This window comes from Austrofundulus limnaeus, unplaced genomic scaffold (assembly GCF_001266775.1).
Source record: "Austrofundulus limnaeus strain Quisiro unplaced genomic scaffold, Austrofundulus_limnaeus-1.0 Scaffold1977, whole genome shotgun sequence".
Classification (NCBI taxonomy): domain Eukaryota; kingdom Metazoa; phylum Chordata; class Actinopteri; order Cyprinodontiformes; family Rivulidae; genus Austrofundulus; species Austrofundulus limnaeus.
Window position 1 is genome coordinate 1 of NW_013954379.1, and position 16,379 is coordinate 16,379.

Genomic DNA, 16,379 nt, shown 5'->3' on the forward strand with positions numbered 1-16,379 from the left:
ACTTTAACCAGTTCTACGTGTGGATTTATGAAGACGACATCATGAGCTCACAACTCAGGAACCTTTTTAACAAAAAAAAAAAGTTAAATCATCATAAAAATCAAGAAATCCATTTTAATGTCTTGACTTTAACTGAAACAAGATACCACATAAATGAGCCCCTGTATGTACACACAGCACCAGAATTAGAACAGACTTGTTGTTTTGGGTGGGGGTCCAGTGGGGGTCTCATTGGTGGGTCTGATACATAGCCCTTCATCAGAGCTAGACACCTAAAATAATCTAAAGCTCCCATGTTGAACAGTTTTTGAGTTATAATCACTTTTTTACGTCCAGACACCCTCTTTTCAGATGGAGCCCCCTCCTCAAATACTTTTCAGTAAATTTCATAGTTTGTTTGTTTGTTTGTTCTTTTAAGATATTTTAGGTTTGATATTTTTGTTGTTTTAGTTCTTTCCTTTGCATATTTCTCCGAACAGAAACTGAAAAGTTTTATCGTCTTTGTCGTGTTTTAAACATTAATGAGGAAACTTTTATAACAACACAAAGCACTGTAAACAAATGTACAAAATACAAACGTTCCTAAAAAATGTCTAAAACATACACATATGTGACCCATCACATCGAAATGAGGATTAAGTCCAAACGTGGAATGTAGAAAAACAGGCAGATATAGGGTTTTGATTTAAACGTGTGCAAAAATTGCATTTTGTCAAAATATAATGAATTAATGCCTTATCAATGAATCCTTGGAATGAAGTGTCTGGAATATAATCCTAAAAGAAAGTTTGAAGCCTTTTTTTGAGCAGCAGCAGCAAAAAAAAAAAGAAAAAAAAAGAAAAAGAAAAAACAAGATTTTGAGGAAAAATGCCTTAAATTTTTGAATTTTTCTCTGTGAGTTAGCAATGTTTTTGTTTCTTTCCAACCGGGAAATCTTAATATACAAATAATATTTGAGGTTTCCTCTTACATAAAGAATGACTCAATAAATTTACATAAAATTAGGATTCAGCCCAAACAGTAATGTGTTATCCTAACCAACAAAACAAATTAAGTCATATCTCTGGATAAGCTTAGAATATCAGGATGATTCAAGTATCAAAATGTAGCTTTTAAAGCAGGAATCTGAAAATGTAATTAGGTCATTTTGACCAAATTTGACTTAATCCTCATTTCGATATGATGAGTCACATAAATAAATATATTGTTCATCGAACATGATAATCAGATGAATCTTAGTAAAATAACAAATTTAAAGCATAAATAACTGATGAAATCAAACATCCAAGTCAATAAAGAGGTTTAGCTGTTTGTTGTGAACAACTCGCAGCTCCTCCCACAACAAACATCACAGCAATATTTGTAAAACTAACTTGGTTCTTGTTTAAACTTTATAAAATGTTTTATCAAACTTATTCTAAACTTGTTTTTTATCCTGATTTGTTTAATTAAAGCAAAAATAATAAAAAAAAAGATTTAATTTCTTTATTAAGTGATACATTTGAAACTTTTTTTGTTGTTTCTGTCCAGGAGAGCTCCGCTCTCAGCTCCCATCATCTTCCTCATCGCCGTGAAAACCAACCATGTGTCTCTTCACCTGCCCCGCCTCCTTCCTCCTCTTCCTCTTCCTCCTCCTGCCACTGCCGCCCTGCCAGTCGGAGTCCCGTCGCGGCAGCCCCCCCAGCTTCGCCCCGGCCCTGCGGACCGCACCGACCTCCCCGCTGCCCTCCACCTTTGCTCCGCCCTCGTTTAATGGAACCGGCGCCGCTCTGGCCTCCAACGGCACCGCGAAGTGCGAGGAGGTGGCGACGTGCAGCCCGGGCATTCTGCTGCCCGTCTGGAAGCCCGACCAGCCGGGGCTCGGGTATCAGGTGGTCCGGGCCGTGGTCTACTTTGCGTCCCTCATGTACATGTTCCTGGGCGTGTCCATCATCGCAGACCGCTTCATGGCGTCCATAGAGGTCATCACGTCGCAGGTAAGATGCTGTTGTTGCAGCAGGTGAAGCAACAAATTAAATGATTTATTTAGTTTTATTTTGAAAGAAAAATGCAAATAATATCACATATTGTGCAATAATTGGTATAATAATATAATATTTTATCTTTTATTTAATTTTAATTCATTAATATAAATAAGAACAGGCTTTTCCCTGCACCCAGGACAGATTTAAAACCAGATTTTTAAATTTATGTTTTTATTTACAATAATATTTCAAATTATGACCAAGTGTTCGATTTAATCACATGTACTGACAGAAGAGTGTTTTATTTAACAAGAGTCAGAATTTCACAACCTTAAAAGCAGTAGCAGCTAGTTAATATTTTATGTCAGTGAAATCCTTCAAAGCTCTTATTATGGAGGTTTTTGTGCCTCAGAGCTGCCGTCTGATTCAGTTTGACTCAATAAAGACCAGGAAGAAGCAGTTGGATTGTTCATTATGGAGATGTCAGATAAGGTGGAGGTGAAGGAGATAACAGAGGGCTGACTCCATCCTCTTCAAGGTCAGGGGGAAGAACTGTCCGCTCGGGTTTCCCACAGTCCATCCCTTCACAGTTCAGCTGTGATCAGCAGGTCCTGCTTAGTCTGAGGTCCTGAATTTTTGGCTGCGACAGGCGGGTTTTGTGTGTTTTATACTCCGTGTGGTTCTTGTCTTGTCAGAGTTGAAGTCACGTTCAGCACAAACAGCTCGGGTTGTGTGGTCTGACTGATTACCTTTGGGACAGCTGTGTCTCTTTACAAAGCTTCCCTTATCTGGTTTTATCACCCGGTTGCTGACTTTTAGGCCAAGCTTGGCCCTCTTTACTCCCACCACTGCCAAAACTAAAAAGCTGCCAAAAGTAACCGGGATCAGGTCCAAATAGGTCTGCAGCTCTATTCGAAGGTTTCATGCATGATGAATCAGCTGCTGATGGTGATGAATAGAGCAGAGGAGGGATAAAACTCTGTGACCCGTCGTGCTGAGGTAGTTGGATCTAAATTTTATTAAGACGAAGATGTGAAATAAACAAAGCTTCATTTTTTTTCACGTCGTTGACTTGATGCAGGTGTTTGTTATGAAACAATAAATATTTTTTCTTATTTAACTGTTATTTCCCTTTGGGATCAATACGGTCTTTTTGAATTTGAATTGAATTTGAATTGAATTGGATTTTGTATTTTTACAGTAATTTAAGTAAATTTGTTAGTTTTTTTTTCCAAGTACAAATTATTTTGTTACAAACAATGCTATATTCTGTGTTAAATCAGGGGCAGGATGGCCGGGGTGGCAAGTGACCCTCCCGGCACATGATTGGACACCCCAGATGCCCCTCCCAAAATAATTGACAAGTGGGTGGAGAACTTAGATTTTGTATTTTCACGTAGATTTTGTTAAAGATTGTTCTCTGCTGTACTATATAATAATTTTAGATGTGTATGTTTAAAAATACCTGAATTATAGCTTTCTAAAATTAGCATTAGCGGTTAGCTTAATTTGGGATTAGTATCAGTTATCGGCATGTAATCAATCGTGGCTACTACGCAACTGATTTCATCTCAATACATCTTAAAATGGCTGACTTATAGGCTTTTAAAATTAGCTTTGGTGGCCATCTTGAATTTTTGATTAACATTTAGAGTTTGGTAAAGATTGTTCTCTGATACTACTGTGTTATGTAAATATTTTAGCTGTGTATGTTTAAAAATGGCTGAGTTATACCTCTTTGTAAAATTTGCATTAGCATTAGCGGTTAGCTTAATTTGGGATTAGTATCAGTTATCGGCATGTAATCAATCATGGCTACTGCACAACTAATTTCATCTCAGTAAATCTTAAAACAGCTGACTTAAGGGCTTTTAAAATTAGCTGTGGTGGGCATCTTGAATTTTTGATTAGCATTTAGAGTTTGATAAAGATTGTTTTCTTATACTACCTTGTTATGTAAATCTTTTAGCTGTGTATGTTGAGAAATGGCTGAGTTATAGTTGTTTGTAAAATTTGCATTAGCATTAGTGGCTTGCTTAATTTGGGATTAGCATCAATTATTGGCATGTAATCAGTCATGACTACTACATAACTAATTTCATCTCAGTAAGTTTTAAAATTGCTACATTTTAGCCTTTTAAAATTAGCTGTGGTGATTGAAGAAGATTGGTTTCAGCTACTTTTACACTAATCTTTAGTTTTGTGTGTGTAAAATTGACTGAATCATAAATTGGGACTAGCATTTAGATAAGATAAGATAAAACTTTATTGATCCCACAGTGGGGAAATTTGCACATTAGCATGTTGTTTTCTATAGTTCTTAGCTACGATCACACAAAATTTCATCTTAATATTTCTTAAAACAGCAGAGCTATGGCGGCCATCTTGAATTTTCCAATCCAGAGTGATTTTCTTTTTTTGCATGTGCCCCCCTTAAAAAACGCCTTGGCCACCCCGGTGCCACCCCTTACAAAAAGCCTAGCTCCGCCCCTGCATGAAATCTAGATATAAATACCTGACATTTAATTTAAACCAAATGTTTCTAGAAGCTGATGGTTAAAGCTATAAGATGCAAAAAAAAAAAAAAAAAACTGAAAGCAGCCAAAGGTTTGTTAGTTAAAAGCAGACGTTTAGCTGATTCAGTAAATGTGTGTGTGTGTTTGTGGCTGCAGGAAAAGGAGGTGACCATCACAATGCCCAACGGTGAAACCTCTGTGGCGACGGTTCGGATCTGGAACGAGACGGTTTCTAACCTGACCCTCATGGCTCTGGGCTCCAGCGCCCCAGAGATCCTGCTCTCCGTTATAGAAGTAACCTCTGTTAGAAACACTTCAGCTTTAACTCGTTGTTTTTCTTCTTCGTGTGTTTGTAATCCGTGTCATCCTGAACCCCTGCAGGTGTGCGGTCATGAGTTCAAGGCCGGGCAGCTGGGTCCAGGGACCATCGTGGGCAGCGCCGCCTTCAACATGTTTGTGATCATCGGGATCTGCGTGTGGGTGATCCCCGACGGACAGTCGCGTAAAATCAAACACCTCAGGGTTTTCTTCATCACCGCCTTCTGGAGCATCTTCGCCTACATCTGGCTTTACCTCATCCTGTCCATCATCTCTCCGGGCGTCGTGGAGGTGAGTCCACCTTTGGATCCGCCTGGTTCCAGTCAAGGTTATAATAGTTTACGATTTTTCTTTATGGTTTAGTTTTATTTCGTTGTGACTTTTTTTCTTTTAATTTTGTTAGTTTTAACTTGTTTTTACAGTGGATTTGTTAGTTCTTATTAGTTATTATTGCATTTTTAATGCTTAATTTTAGTTTAGTTTAGTTTTTATTAGTTCTAGTATTAGTTATTTTGTAGTTTGAATAAACATATTCTCCAATGCATCCTCCAGCTTGTGATGTTCCTGTGAGTTAACTAACCATTAACCATGGTCACTAGTTAAAGCAGTCCATTATAGCAACACCTTCCTAAAATAATTGTGTAACTCAATTTTGCCAACTAAGGCGATTATTTTAGGATGATGACAATAGTTGTCTCCAACCCGGTGCTACTTGTTGCTTGTTTTTCACAGGAGTAAATGGTAAATGGACTGTACTTCAATTGTTACGGCTCTTTTCTGTAAAATAGAGATGGGATTAGTAATTTATTAGTAATTGTTTTACATGCATTTCCCCAGACTTCTATACAATAGATCAAACGTGGAACAATTATTGAATTATATAATATAAATAGTGCTTTCTCATTAAATAACTCCTTAACTTTATGCGTACTGCAATAGATTAAGCTATTTTTGTTCTTAAGTAATTTATATGAGGTTTCCATGTCAGAATAAATTGACAAACACTAAAACTAAGGATATTCTATCTATAATTTGTTAGTTTTAGTTTGTTTTGTAAAATAATTATACAGTTTATTTAGTTATAATTTTTCATTTTATTACAGTTTTTATTTATTTCAGTTAACTAAAATGTTTTTTCAGTTTCAGTTTTGGTTATTTAGTTTTAGTTAACAATAATAACCCTGATTCCAGTCGTCAGCGGATCAGTTCTCAGGTAATGTAAACAGCCTGGTTGTGTTTCCAGGTGTGGGAGGCCCTGGTGACGCTGCTCTTCTTCCCCGTGTGCGTCATCCTGGCCTGGGTCGCCGACCGCCGCCTGCTCTTCTACAAGTACATGGGCAAGCGTTACCGCGCCGACAAGCGCCACGGCATCGTGGTGGAAACCGAGGGGGACTTGACCCCCAGCAAGAGCGGCATGGAGCTGATGATAGACGGCAAGCTCCTGACTCGAGGGGGCGCCATGGTTCCTGCCGAAAACTGCGGGGGCGGCGCTCAGGACGGCGCCGCCACAGCGACAGTCACTGGAGGTAACCTGCCCAACTCCAACAGCGCCATGGTCAACATGGAGAGTGTAAAGGAGCTGGACGAGAGCCGCAAAGAGGTTAGAATGAAAAAAACAAGATAAATGAGATAAATAAACATAATTCTGAACTCTACAGCAGGGGTTTCTGATTACCTGTTCTGTGTAAATCCTCCAGGTGATTCGCATCCTGAAGGAGCTGAAGCAGAAATATCCTGACAAAGAGCTGGACCAGCTGGTGGAGCTGGCTAACTACTACGCTCTGCTGCACCAACAGAAGAGCAGAGCTTTCTACCGCATCCAGGTAACACACACCTGTCCGCCGTCAGCTCTCAGAGAGGTCCCGCGTGGAGAAATCCTAAATATTTATTTTGTTTCACCTCGAGGCTACCCGCATGATGATCGGAGCCGGGAACGTTCTGAAGAAGCACGCCGCCGACCACGCCCGCCGCACCGCCGTGACCGACGAGGACGCAGCGGAGGAGGACGACCTGGCCGTCTGCAGCCACATCTCGTTTGAGAGCGCCCACAGTCAGTGCATGGAGAACTGTGGGACCCTCTACCTGACTGTCATCTGCCAAGGTAGAGCCAGGAGTAACTTACCTGTTGATACAGAAACACCTGTGGAAACAGAGCAGCTTCATTCTTCAGCGTGTGACTTCAGCTGATTCAGCAAACTGGCTCGGTTTTTGTCTTCTGCTAATTTCAGTTAGCAGCTATCGTTCTGCTACTTTTACCTTTCAGCTATTGTTCAGCTGCTTTCAACCTTCAGCTACTTTCAACCTTCAGCTACTTTCAACTTTCAACTACTTTCAACTTTCAGCTACTGTTAACTTTCAGCTACTGTTAACTTTCAGCTACTTTTCAGCTGCTTTCAACCTTCAGCTGCTTTCAACTTTCAGCTACTTTCAACTTCCAGCTACTGTTAACCTTCAGCTTCTTTTACCTTTCAGCTACTGTTCAGCTGCTTTCAACCTTCAGCTACTTTCAACTTTCAGCTACTGTTCAGCTGCTTTCAACCTTCAGCTGCTTTTACCTTTCAACCACTGTTCAGCTGCTTTCAACCTTCAGCTGCTTTTAACTTTCAGCTACTGTTTTGCTACTTTCAGTTTTCAGCTATTGTTCTGCTACTTTTCAATTTTAGCTACTGTTGTGCTACGTTGATTACCTTTTTGCTACTTTATCTTTTAGCCATTTCTTTCTTCTTTTAGCTAACCTTTAAAACTTTTAGCTTTTATATAGCTTTTTGCTACATTTAGCTAGCTGTGAGTTTTTAGCAAACCTTTTGTTGCTTTTAGCTGGCGTTTAGCTACTTTTATCTTTAAACTAGCCTTTTTAACAACTTTTAGCTTTTAGTTAGCATGTTGCTACCCTTCAGTTTTAACTAGCTTTCTGCTCTTTTTTTAGCTTTAACAACTCAACATCAGTTTCATCTTACATCACTGATTTTTCCGGTTAAAAAAATGTTAAATGTGTAAAACTATTAACATAAAATAAATGATTCCAAGATGTAAGAATAGATTTTTAATTAATGTTTCAGTAACTTTATCACGTTAGAAATATTTTTATGATATAAAAATAATAATGTAGGACTGAACTTAATCTGCATCATGTGATCAATACTTTTAAACAAAGAAAGAAATGTGCATTAAATTCAATTTAATTTAATTTAATCATTTAATTTAAAGTTTTATATTCTTGCAGGAGGCCTCGGAGAGAACACCTTCTACGTGGACTACAGAACCGAAGACGGCTCGGCCAACGCCGGCTCAGATTACGATTACAGCGAGGGAACGCTGGTGTTCAAACCTGGAGACACTCGAAAAGAGATCAAGGTGAGTCCGGACCACCTGAAAGATAAAACCAGGTCTGGAGCCAGGAGGAGGTCTCCAGGTCCTCCTAGAAATAAAAGCTGCTGAGAGCAAACTCCTCTCTCACTGATGAGCTTCTATTGATTCTCAGCACAGGAAACTGTTTATCTGCAAACAGACCAATTAAAGCAGAAAGCCTCCTGTTTGTTGAACTTAATATATTTTCCACTATTTGAGTTTTTAAAAAGTAGGCTGAAACCCTCTGACCTCCAGAAAGAACAAAAACAAAAGATTTAATTTACTCTTAAAAGCCATCCTTTTATTTTTTATTTTTTACCCGCTACTCATTTCCTGTTTGTGAGGATCTGTTGTCATCAGTCTTCTTCTCTTAAAGACTTCAGAGTTCTGAATCAGCTGCAGGAAAGATGAAAGCAAAAAGAAAGGAGGTGAGATGAGATGCATGATGAAAGTCCCAGCAGGAGGTCCAGAGAAAGGCTGAAGAAAAACAGAGGGTTGAAACAAAGTTAGAGCTGATAAACCTTTGAACTAAAATAATGTGAAAACGTAACGTAACGTGGAAACAGATCAAATCTGACAGAATGTATTAAATAATAACTTAGATTTTATTGTTATTTCACTGATATTTTACACTTTATCTGCTCTGTTTTCCAACAATCATGTTCTCCTGCGTTGTGAACTTGGATCAAACACAAGAAAGGATTTATTTTTTACAGTTAAAGTTCTTTTTTCTTTTTTTTTTTTTTAAAGCTCAGTGTGTGAGTAAAGGCATTTGAAGTGTTTGGACATAAAGATGAGGTGAACCTGGGAATTAAAGCCAGATCAAAGATCAGAAGCGGTGAACTGAACCTGAAGAGCTCAGACACAGACAGCAGCTCAAGGACCGGCTGATCCACTCTGAGTGGGTCCACAACAAAGACCCGGTGCCACTCATTTCACGGGTCCAATCGATCGCAGCGCCGGTTAGAGATGAGCTGCAGGGAACTGATTCAAGCTGAATGTCTGACCTCCACCTTCAAAGAAACATCCTGTTGAACCAAAGACCCGTCTGAGACTCAGAGAGCTGCTGAGTTCTGTTAATAAACGACTTCCACTCACTTTGTGCTGCTTTAACCGTTCAAACACCAAAACCTCTGGATCAAACAAACTTATTGTGGTGTGAGTTTTAGTATTTAGCTTTTGTAGTTTTTGAATTGTTTAATTTTATTAACAAAAACTTGTTTCCATAGAATTACACCAATATCTCTTCAGCTTCTTCAGAATCATTGGGCCTCATGCAAGAACATGCTCGTATTCTTATCCTAAATTTCTCTTACTTTTGTTCGTTTGAAGGGTTCGTACGAACATGCCACGTCAGGTTCAACAAACTCTTCTATCTTCAGGAAAAGTGTGTAAATGAGCTGCGTAAATTTCACCTGTTCGTATCCAGCTGCTCGTGCACGCGAGAGGAGATTAGCATAATTACCACCCCAAAAACACCATATAAGGCTATGTTTCCTGCCTCAGATACAAGGAAGTGTCCATTCATGAAAATGACAGCGAAAACTAAAAAGAAGAACTTTATGAGTTCAGAGATTGAAGTCCGTCTGTCAGAGATCCAGAAAAGAAAATCTGTCATTTTTAGCAGGTCAGCTGTGGAATAAAAAGAGCTGCTAAAAGTATAAACAACTGTGTTAAATCATTTTCATTTATTCAGAAGACACAGCGCTGCAATTAACTATCTCATGACCATTAGTTGTTATCTAGTGGCCACAATTTGTTATCTCACATGGCCATGCATTAACCATCTCCTTACCAAAAGATATCACGTGGCCACAAGTTACTATCTAATGACCAAATATTATACAGTGGCCACAAGTTATCTCATCACCACAAGTTGCTATCACATGGCCTTTAGGTATTACTCAGTGGCTAACGTTATCCCATGACTATGAGTTACTATCTTGTGGCCACGCATTAACCATCTAATGTCCAAGAGATATTATCTAGTGGCCACACATTAGCTATCAGTTGGCCACAAGTTACTATATTGTGGCCAAGATCTCTTCAGCTCCTTCAGAATCATTGTTCTCTATTTGTATCCTCTTTAGCCACTGTTAGCCTTTAGCTGCTGGCTTTCTAAAATTAACTTTGAATGTTTTATTTTAAATTAAGTTAGGCCTGCAATTAACTATCTCATGGCCAGTAGTTGTTATCTAGTGGCTACAGGTTGTTATCTCACATGGCCATGCATTACCTATTTCATGACCATAAGCTATTATCCAATGGCTATGAGTTACTATCTCATGGCCACGCATTAAACATCTCATGACCAAGAGATATCTATACAAGTTACTAGCTCATGACCATGGATTTTTATTTAGTTGCCACAATTTATCTCATCACCACAAGTTACTATCTCATGGCCATTATTATTATCAAGGGACAAATGTTATCACATGGCTATGGGTCACTATCTTTTCGCCACGCATTAACCATCTCATGTCCATGAGATAGTATCTAGTGGCCACACATTAACTGTCTCTTGGACATGAGTTACTATATTGTGGCCACATGTTACTATCTCATGACCACAAATTATTATCTAGTGGTCACAAGTTATTATTTAATGGCTACAAGTTGCAATCTCATGACCATGAATTAACTATTTTATGGTCATGAGTTATCTCATCACCACGCATTAACTCTGATATTGAAGCTTTATTAGCTCGTGTCCACACATTACCTGTTTCATGGCCAAAGGTTACTGTCCCATGACCACAAATTTTTATCTAGTGACCACAGTGTATCTCATCACCACAAAATACTGTCTCATGACCATTAGGTATTATATAGGGACAAATGTTATTATCCCGTGGCTATGAGTTACTATATTATGGACACATATTAACCATCTCATGTCCATGAGATAATATCTAGTGGCCACACTAACTGTCTCTTGGCCTCAGGTTACTATCTCATGACCACAAATTATCTAGTGATCACAAGTTATTATTGGCTTCAAGTTACAATCACGTGACCATGAATTAACTATTTTATGGCCATGAGTTGTCTCATCACCATACATTAAATCTCATATCCAAGTGTTGTTTGCTAATGGCCACAAATTGCCTGTTTTGTGGCCAGAAGTTACTATCTCATGCCCCCAAATTACTTTCTAGTGGTCACAAGTTATTAGTTACTGGCTACAAGTTACTATTTCATGACCATGAATTAATTATTTAATGGCCATGAGTTATCTCATAACAACACATTAACTCTCATATCCAAGCGTTATTAGCTCGTGTCCACACATTATGATCTTGTGATCACTAGTTATTAATGTGTGGCCACAAGTTATTAACTCATGGCCATTAATGACTTTTTGTTGCCACACAGTAACTATCTTGTGGCCACATGTTGACTGTCAGATGGCTAAAGTTATTAATTTGTGGCCAAAAGTTACAATCTCGTGGCCACGCATTAAATATCTCATGGATAAACATTGTTATCTTGTGACCATGACTTATTATTTCATGGCCACAAGCTTCTATTATTTTTTTAATTCAGTGTTACTCTTCATCAGTTCCTCGTATGGTTCTCTTTCGTGTTCTGGTTCTAAGTCATTTGCTGCCACCAGTCTTTTGTTTTTGATGAATAAACTTTATTTAGTTTTATTCAACTCAAGTTTCTTGTGTTCAAGTCTGTATTTCCTGGGTTCAAATAATCCAAACCTGACCCTTTCAGAATAAAATATAACACCAGTAACTTTTTAATTATTCTCTAATATATTGCTTTTTTAATTTTAATTTCTACATGACTATTTCCTTGTTTCTGCTTCAGTCTATTTTTAAGTTGCCCTGTGTTTATTATATTACTGTGCTGTAACATAATGTTTAACATCAAAACAAGTGGGAGTTCGTTCAGTCTGTTTTATTCACATAATTAAGCCAAAACACTTCTCAAGTGTGATTAAAGAGCTCTAATTGAATTCCTGAATGCATTTAATGTCTCCATCATAAACTGAACAACTTCCCTACAGCAGATGAGTGGAGATGAAGTTATCTGTCGCTTCCCGTTAGACTGAATGAAGATCTGCAGATCGGCTCATTGCTTACAAAGAGACATCAATTATATTAATTATAAAAACATTTATTTGAAATAAAGAATAAATCAGGAGACATTGTGTAGATGTAATATGTGATGCGTGAAGAATCATCCGTTATGATTTAGTTAATGTTGTGGCTTCACAGCTTTAAAAACTAACAAAGTCCAATGAATCAACTCCAAACTGTTTATTTGTTGGAGTTTGACCCAGAAATGCAAACAGTCTGGTCACAGAGGAGAAACACGATGACAAACTGAAGGTGGAGTGAAAACTGTGACTGTATGGACAGAGGCTGATGAACAGAGTGGAGAAGCCTGAGCAACAGAGAACAGGTGAGAGTGGGCGTGGCCAGAGCTGACTGAAGAGAAATGAACAGGTGGCTATACGAATTCTCAGAATAAATGTTATGGTGTCGGCTTTTTACAAGTTAAACGACGTTTATCAGTGGTGAGCACAGTTATGCTAATCGCTAACAGATAATTGCTAAGCTAACATTTTGGCTAGCCTCACATTCTGCCTCCGTCTGTGTGCAGGTCGGGATAATCGACGACGACATATTTGAAGAAGACGAGCACTTCTTTGTCCGTCTGCTCAACCTGCGGGTCGGTGACGCCGAGGGGATGTTCGAAAGCGACGAGGCGGGCGCCGCCCCCAAGGCCCGCCTGGTCGAGCCCCTGGTGGCCACGGTGACCATCCTGGACGACGACCACGCCGGCATCTTCACGTTCACTGAGCGCATGGTGCGCGTGAGCGAGAGCGTGGGCACCATGGAGGTGACCGTGGTGCGCAACTCCGGCGCCCGCGGCACCGTCATCCTGCCGTACCACACGGAGTGCGGCACCGCCAAGGCGGGCGAGGACTACGAGGAGGCGCGGGGGGAGCTGGAGTTCACCAATGACCAGACCACGTGAGTCCAGAAGTCATCACAAAAGGATTAGGGCCACTGACAAAAGAAAAAAAAAAGACTTTAATTTCAGAAATGAGAATTCTGTTTTTTTTCTCAGAATTAGGGAAAGTCAGAATTCTGACTTTATTCCCCAGATTTTGAGAAAAAAAGTCAAAATTCTGACTTCAATCTCAGAATTCAGAGAAAAAAGTCAGAATTCTAACTTTAATTCCCAAATGAAAAAAAAGTCAAAATTATGACTTCAATCTAAGAATTCTGAGAAAAAAATTTGAATTTTGATTTTTTTTTCTCAGAATTGGTGAAAAAAAAAAATCAAAATTCTGACTCTTAATCCCCGAATTTTAAAAAAAAGTCAAATTTCTGACTTTAATCTCAAACTTCTGGGGAAAAAAATGAAAATTTAGATTTTTTTTTTCTCAGAATTAGTGAAAAGTCAAAATTCTGACTTCATTGCCCAGATTTTAAAAATGTCAGAATTCTGACTTTATTCTCTGGATTTTATGGAAAAAAAAGGTTAGAATTCTGACTTTAATCTCAGAATTCTGTGAAAAGAAGAAAATTTGGAATGTTTTTTTCTTAGAATAACGGAAAAGTCAAAATTCTGACTTTAATCTCAGAATTTTAAAAAAGTCAGAATTCTGACTTTGATCTCATAATTTTAATAAAAGAGAATTTAGATTTATTTTCTTTAGAATTAGAGGAAAGTCAAAATTCTGACTTTAATCTCTGAATTCTGAGAAAAAAAAGTCAGAATTCTTACTTTAATCTCCAAATTTAAAAAAAGTAATTCTGAGGGGGGGAAAAGGAGAATTTTGTCTTTATTCTCAGAATTAGGTAAAAGTGTCAGGTTTGTGCAAGGAATGGACCCAGATTCAGACAGTTGATGAAATTTTTAACTAAAAAGGATTTATTTAACRAACAAAACAAAAGAGCTGACAGGGCAGCTAAAATAAAACTAAAACATCGAGGAACACAGATGAAAACAAGAGAGCAGGAGTAATCCATACAATGATCCAGCAGAGAATGAACAGAAGAGAAGAGTATTTATACACACAGAAGAAGAGAGAAGATGAACAACAGCTGAGGAACACTAATTGGAAACTACTGACAGGTGAGAGCTAACTGAACAGGTAAACAGCAGAAAACAGACGGAGGAGAGATGATGATGAGTGATGACGCAGGAAGGACACAAGAGGGAGACAACAGACAAGACACAAATCCCAACAAAAAGTCAGAATTCGGACTTCAGTCTAGAATTCTGAGAAAAAAAAAGAGAATTCAGACTTTTTTCTCAGAATTAGATAAAAGTCAAAATTCTGACTTTAATCTCTTTTTTCTCTCTCTCTGTGGCCTTAATCCTCATCATAGAGCAGGGCTTCACTCGTGTGGAGATGAAGAACACCCTCTTCGATCAATAATCTGTTCTTTTTAAAGAGCAGCAGATTTTGAAGAGGTCTTTATTCCCTCCTTCCTGTCTGAAACACTGTGGGAGGCAGATCTTATCACGTCGCACTAATTAATGTGATTTTCATCAGAGGGTTGATTCCAGGCTCCTCCTCTGTTTAATCTGCAGTTTGCTGCCAGATAATTAGGGACAGTTTGATGAAACTGGTGGATTATTATCAACAATCAGTGGGATTAAATGTTCGTATCTCTGGTGTTTATTTTTGTTGCACAAAGTTAAAAACCTTCATGATTCTCCATTTCTAAAAAATGTTTCCTGGAAAACGGCTGAAAGCCTCTGAGCGATGATGTCGTTTAAAAGTCCTTCCTCATTACGTTTGTGTTTTTAAATGTTTAGTTTCATGTTTTAATGGAAAACATCAGTGTGCTGCTGCCACACCTGTTCTCCATTCCCATCAGTCTTTTTATTCCTGCTGTTCTGTTGTTGTTCGTTCTCCTGTCATGACAGCCTTTTAAGTTCCTTTTTTAATAAAACGTTGCTGAAACTCAAAAAGCAACACGACTCATTCCAGCCGGATCGATGCTGAAGCTGACGTTTAACAGCTGCTGGAACTGTGTGATCATCCATCAGAAACCTTATTCTGACTCGGTTATCGATCTCCCGGTGTTTCCTCCGCTCTGATCAGAGCCAGCAGGAGCGAGCGCGCTAACGAGGGCGACCCGTGGCGAATCGCCCTGATCTGACTGTGACTTCCTGTTTGTGTTGGCAGTCAGACTCTGCAGGTGAGGATCATCGACGATGAGGAGTACGAAAAGCATGAGAACTTCTTCATCGTGCTGGAGGAGCCTCGCTGGCTGAAGAGAGGAATCTCAGGTCTGTTTCTGCATTTCCTGCTTGAACTGTTCCTCGTTTCGTTCCACAGCTCACCGGAGTCAGAAATGAAATATGAAAATAAAGAGAACAAGTGTTTAAAGGAGATAAAACTTTTCTCTTGTTTGAAGTTTTTAATGGTTTTTCTTTTGTTTTTGTCTCCAGCTCTGCTGCTCAGCCAAGGTAAGACCCTCTGATTCTTCTGTCTGTTTCCAGCCGGACATCCATTCCTGATACGATTTGTCTGTTCCTGATTGATTCATTATTTCCGGGTTAGCAGATTAATTTTAAAATAGAGCAGAACATAATGAAAACTGCTCTTAAGCTCTGGCTCAATCTGCTCCGTGTCTTCTGTCACGTTTATTCTGAGCAACAGCCTGGAGATGTTTCACATTTAATCGTGTAAAACTGGCGTAATTGTGCAATTATCAGAGGAGCTGCTGAGATTTCTCTGAAACTGGAGGAAGATGATGACTCAGTTCTCTGTCGTTATGTTGCTCTCTGGGCTGTGGCACTGATTCAGCTGCAGGGAGTAACAAAAGCTGACAGCAGCTGCTTAACTCAGCCTCTGCTGGCTTTTTATTTCTCACAGTTTGCTTCTTATTCTCTGTAAATGACTTTTTATTTTCACTCTTGGCTTTAATTGGAGCTTAATTTCTGTCAAATTTGCTCTGGAAAGGCCGTCTGTGCTGTAGATGAACAATAAAAACAGATGTTTCCAACTTCTGAAGTTATTTTCTGTAATTCTAGAGTTTAGATGTGAACTCTTAAACGTTCAGGTTCAAAAACAACAACAACAACAACGAATAAAAGTTAAAAAAAATCTGCTTCAAATCTGCCCAGGATTTGGTGTGGTAGTAGCTGAGAGTCCTGAAAACGTGCTTCAAGCTCTAAAAGATCACAGCTTGCGTTAAGAAAAACAGAAACACCATAAAGTTTTTTTTTAAATCTAGACTAACTCGCT

At 38.8% G+C, this 16,379-nt stretch overlaps 1 protein-coding gene across 1 annotated transcript in view; it reads left to right on the forward strand.

The window, feature by feature from the left end:
- The first annotated feature begins 1,534 nt into the window (after positions 1 to 1,534).
- The window catches only part of slc8a2b (solute carrier family 8 member 2b), a 20,363-nt gene continuing 5,518 nt past the window's right edge, over positions 1,535 to 16,379 (forward strand). Inside the window, exons 1-10 of the mRNA XM_014034118.1 lie at positions 1,535 to 1,976; positions 4,637 to 4,774; positions 4,862 to 5,089; positions 6,042 to 6,398; positions 6,496 to 6,621; positions 6,704 to 6,899; positions 8,022 to 8,152; positions 12,767 to 13,140; positions 15,315 to 15,418; positions 15,581 to 15,598. Of these exons, the coding sequence (XP_013889572.1) occupies positions 1,584 to 1,976; positions 4,637 to 4,774; positions 4,862 to 5,089; positions 6,042 to 6,398; positions 6,496 to 6,621; positions 6,704 to 6,899; positions 8,022 to 8,152; positions 12,767 to 13,140; positions 15,315 to 15,418; positions 15,581 to 15,598 (2,065 nt within the window). The 5' untranslated portion in view covers positions 1,535 to 1,583. The remainder of the gene's footprint in view (positions 1,977 to 4,636; positions 4,775 to 4,861; positions 5,090 to 6,041; positions 6,399 to 6,495; positions 6,622 to 6,703; positions 6,900 to 8,021; positions 8,153 to 12,766; positions 13,141 to 15,314; positions 15,419 to 15,580; positions 15,599 to 16,379) is intronic.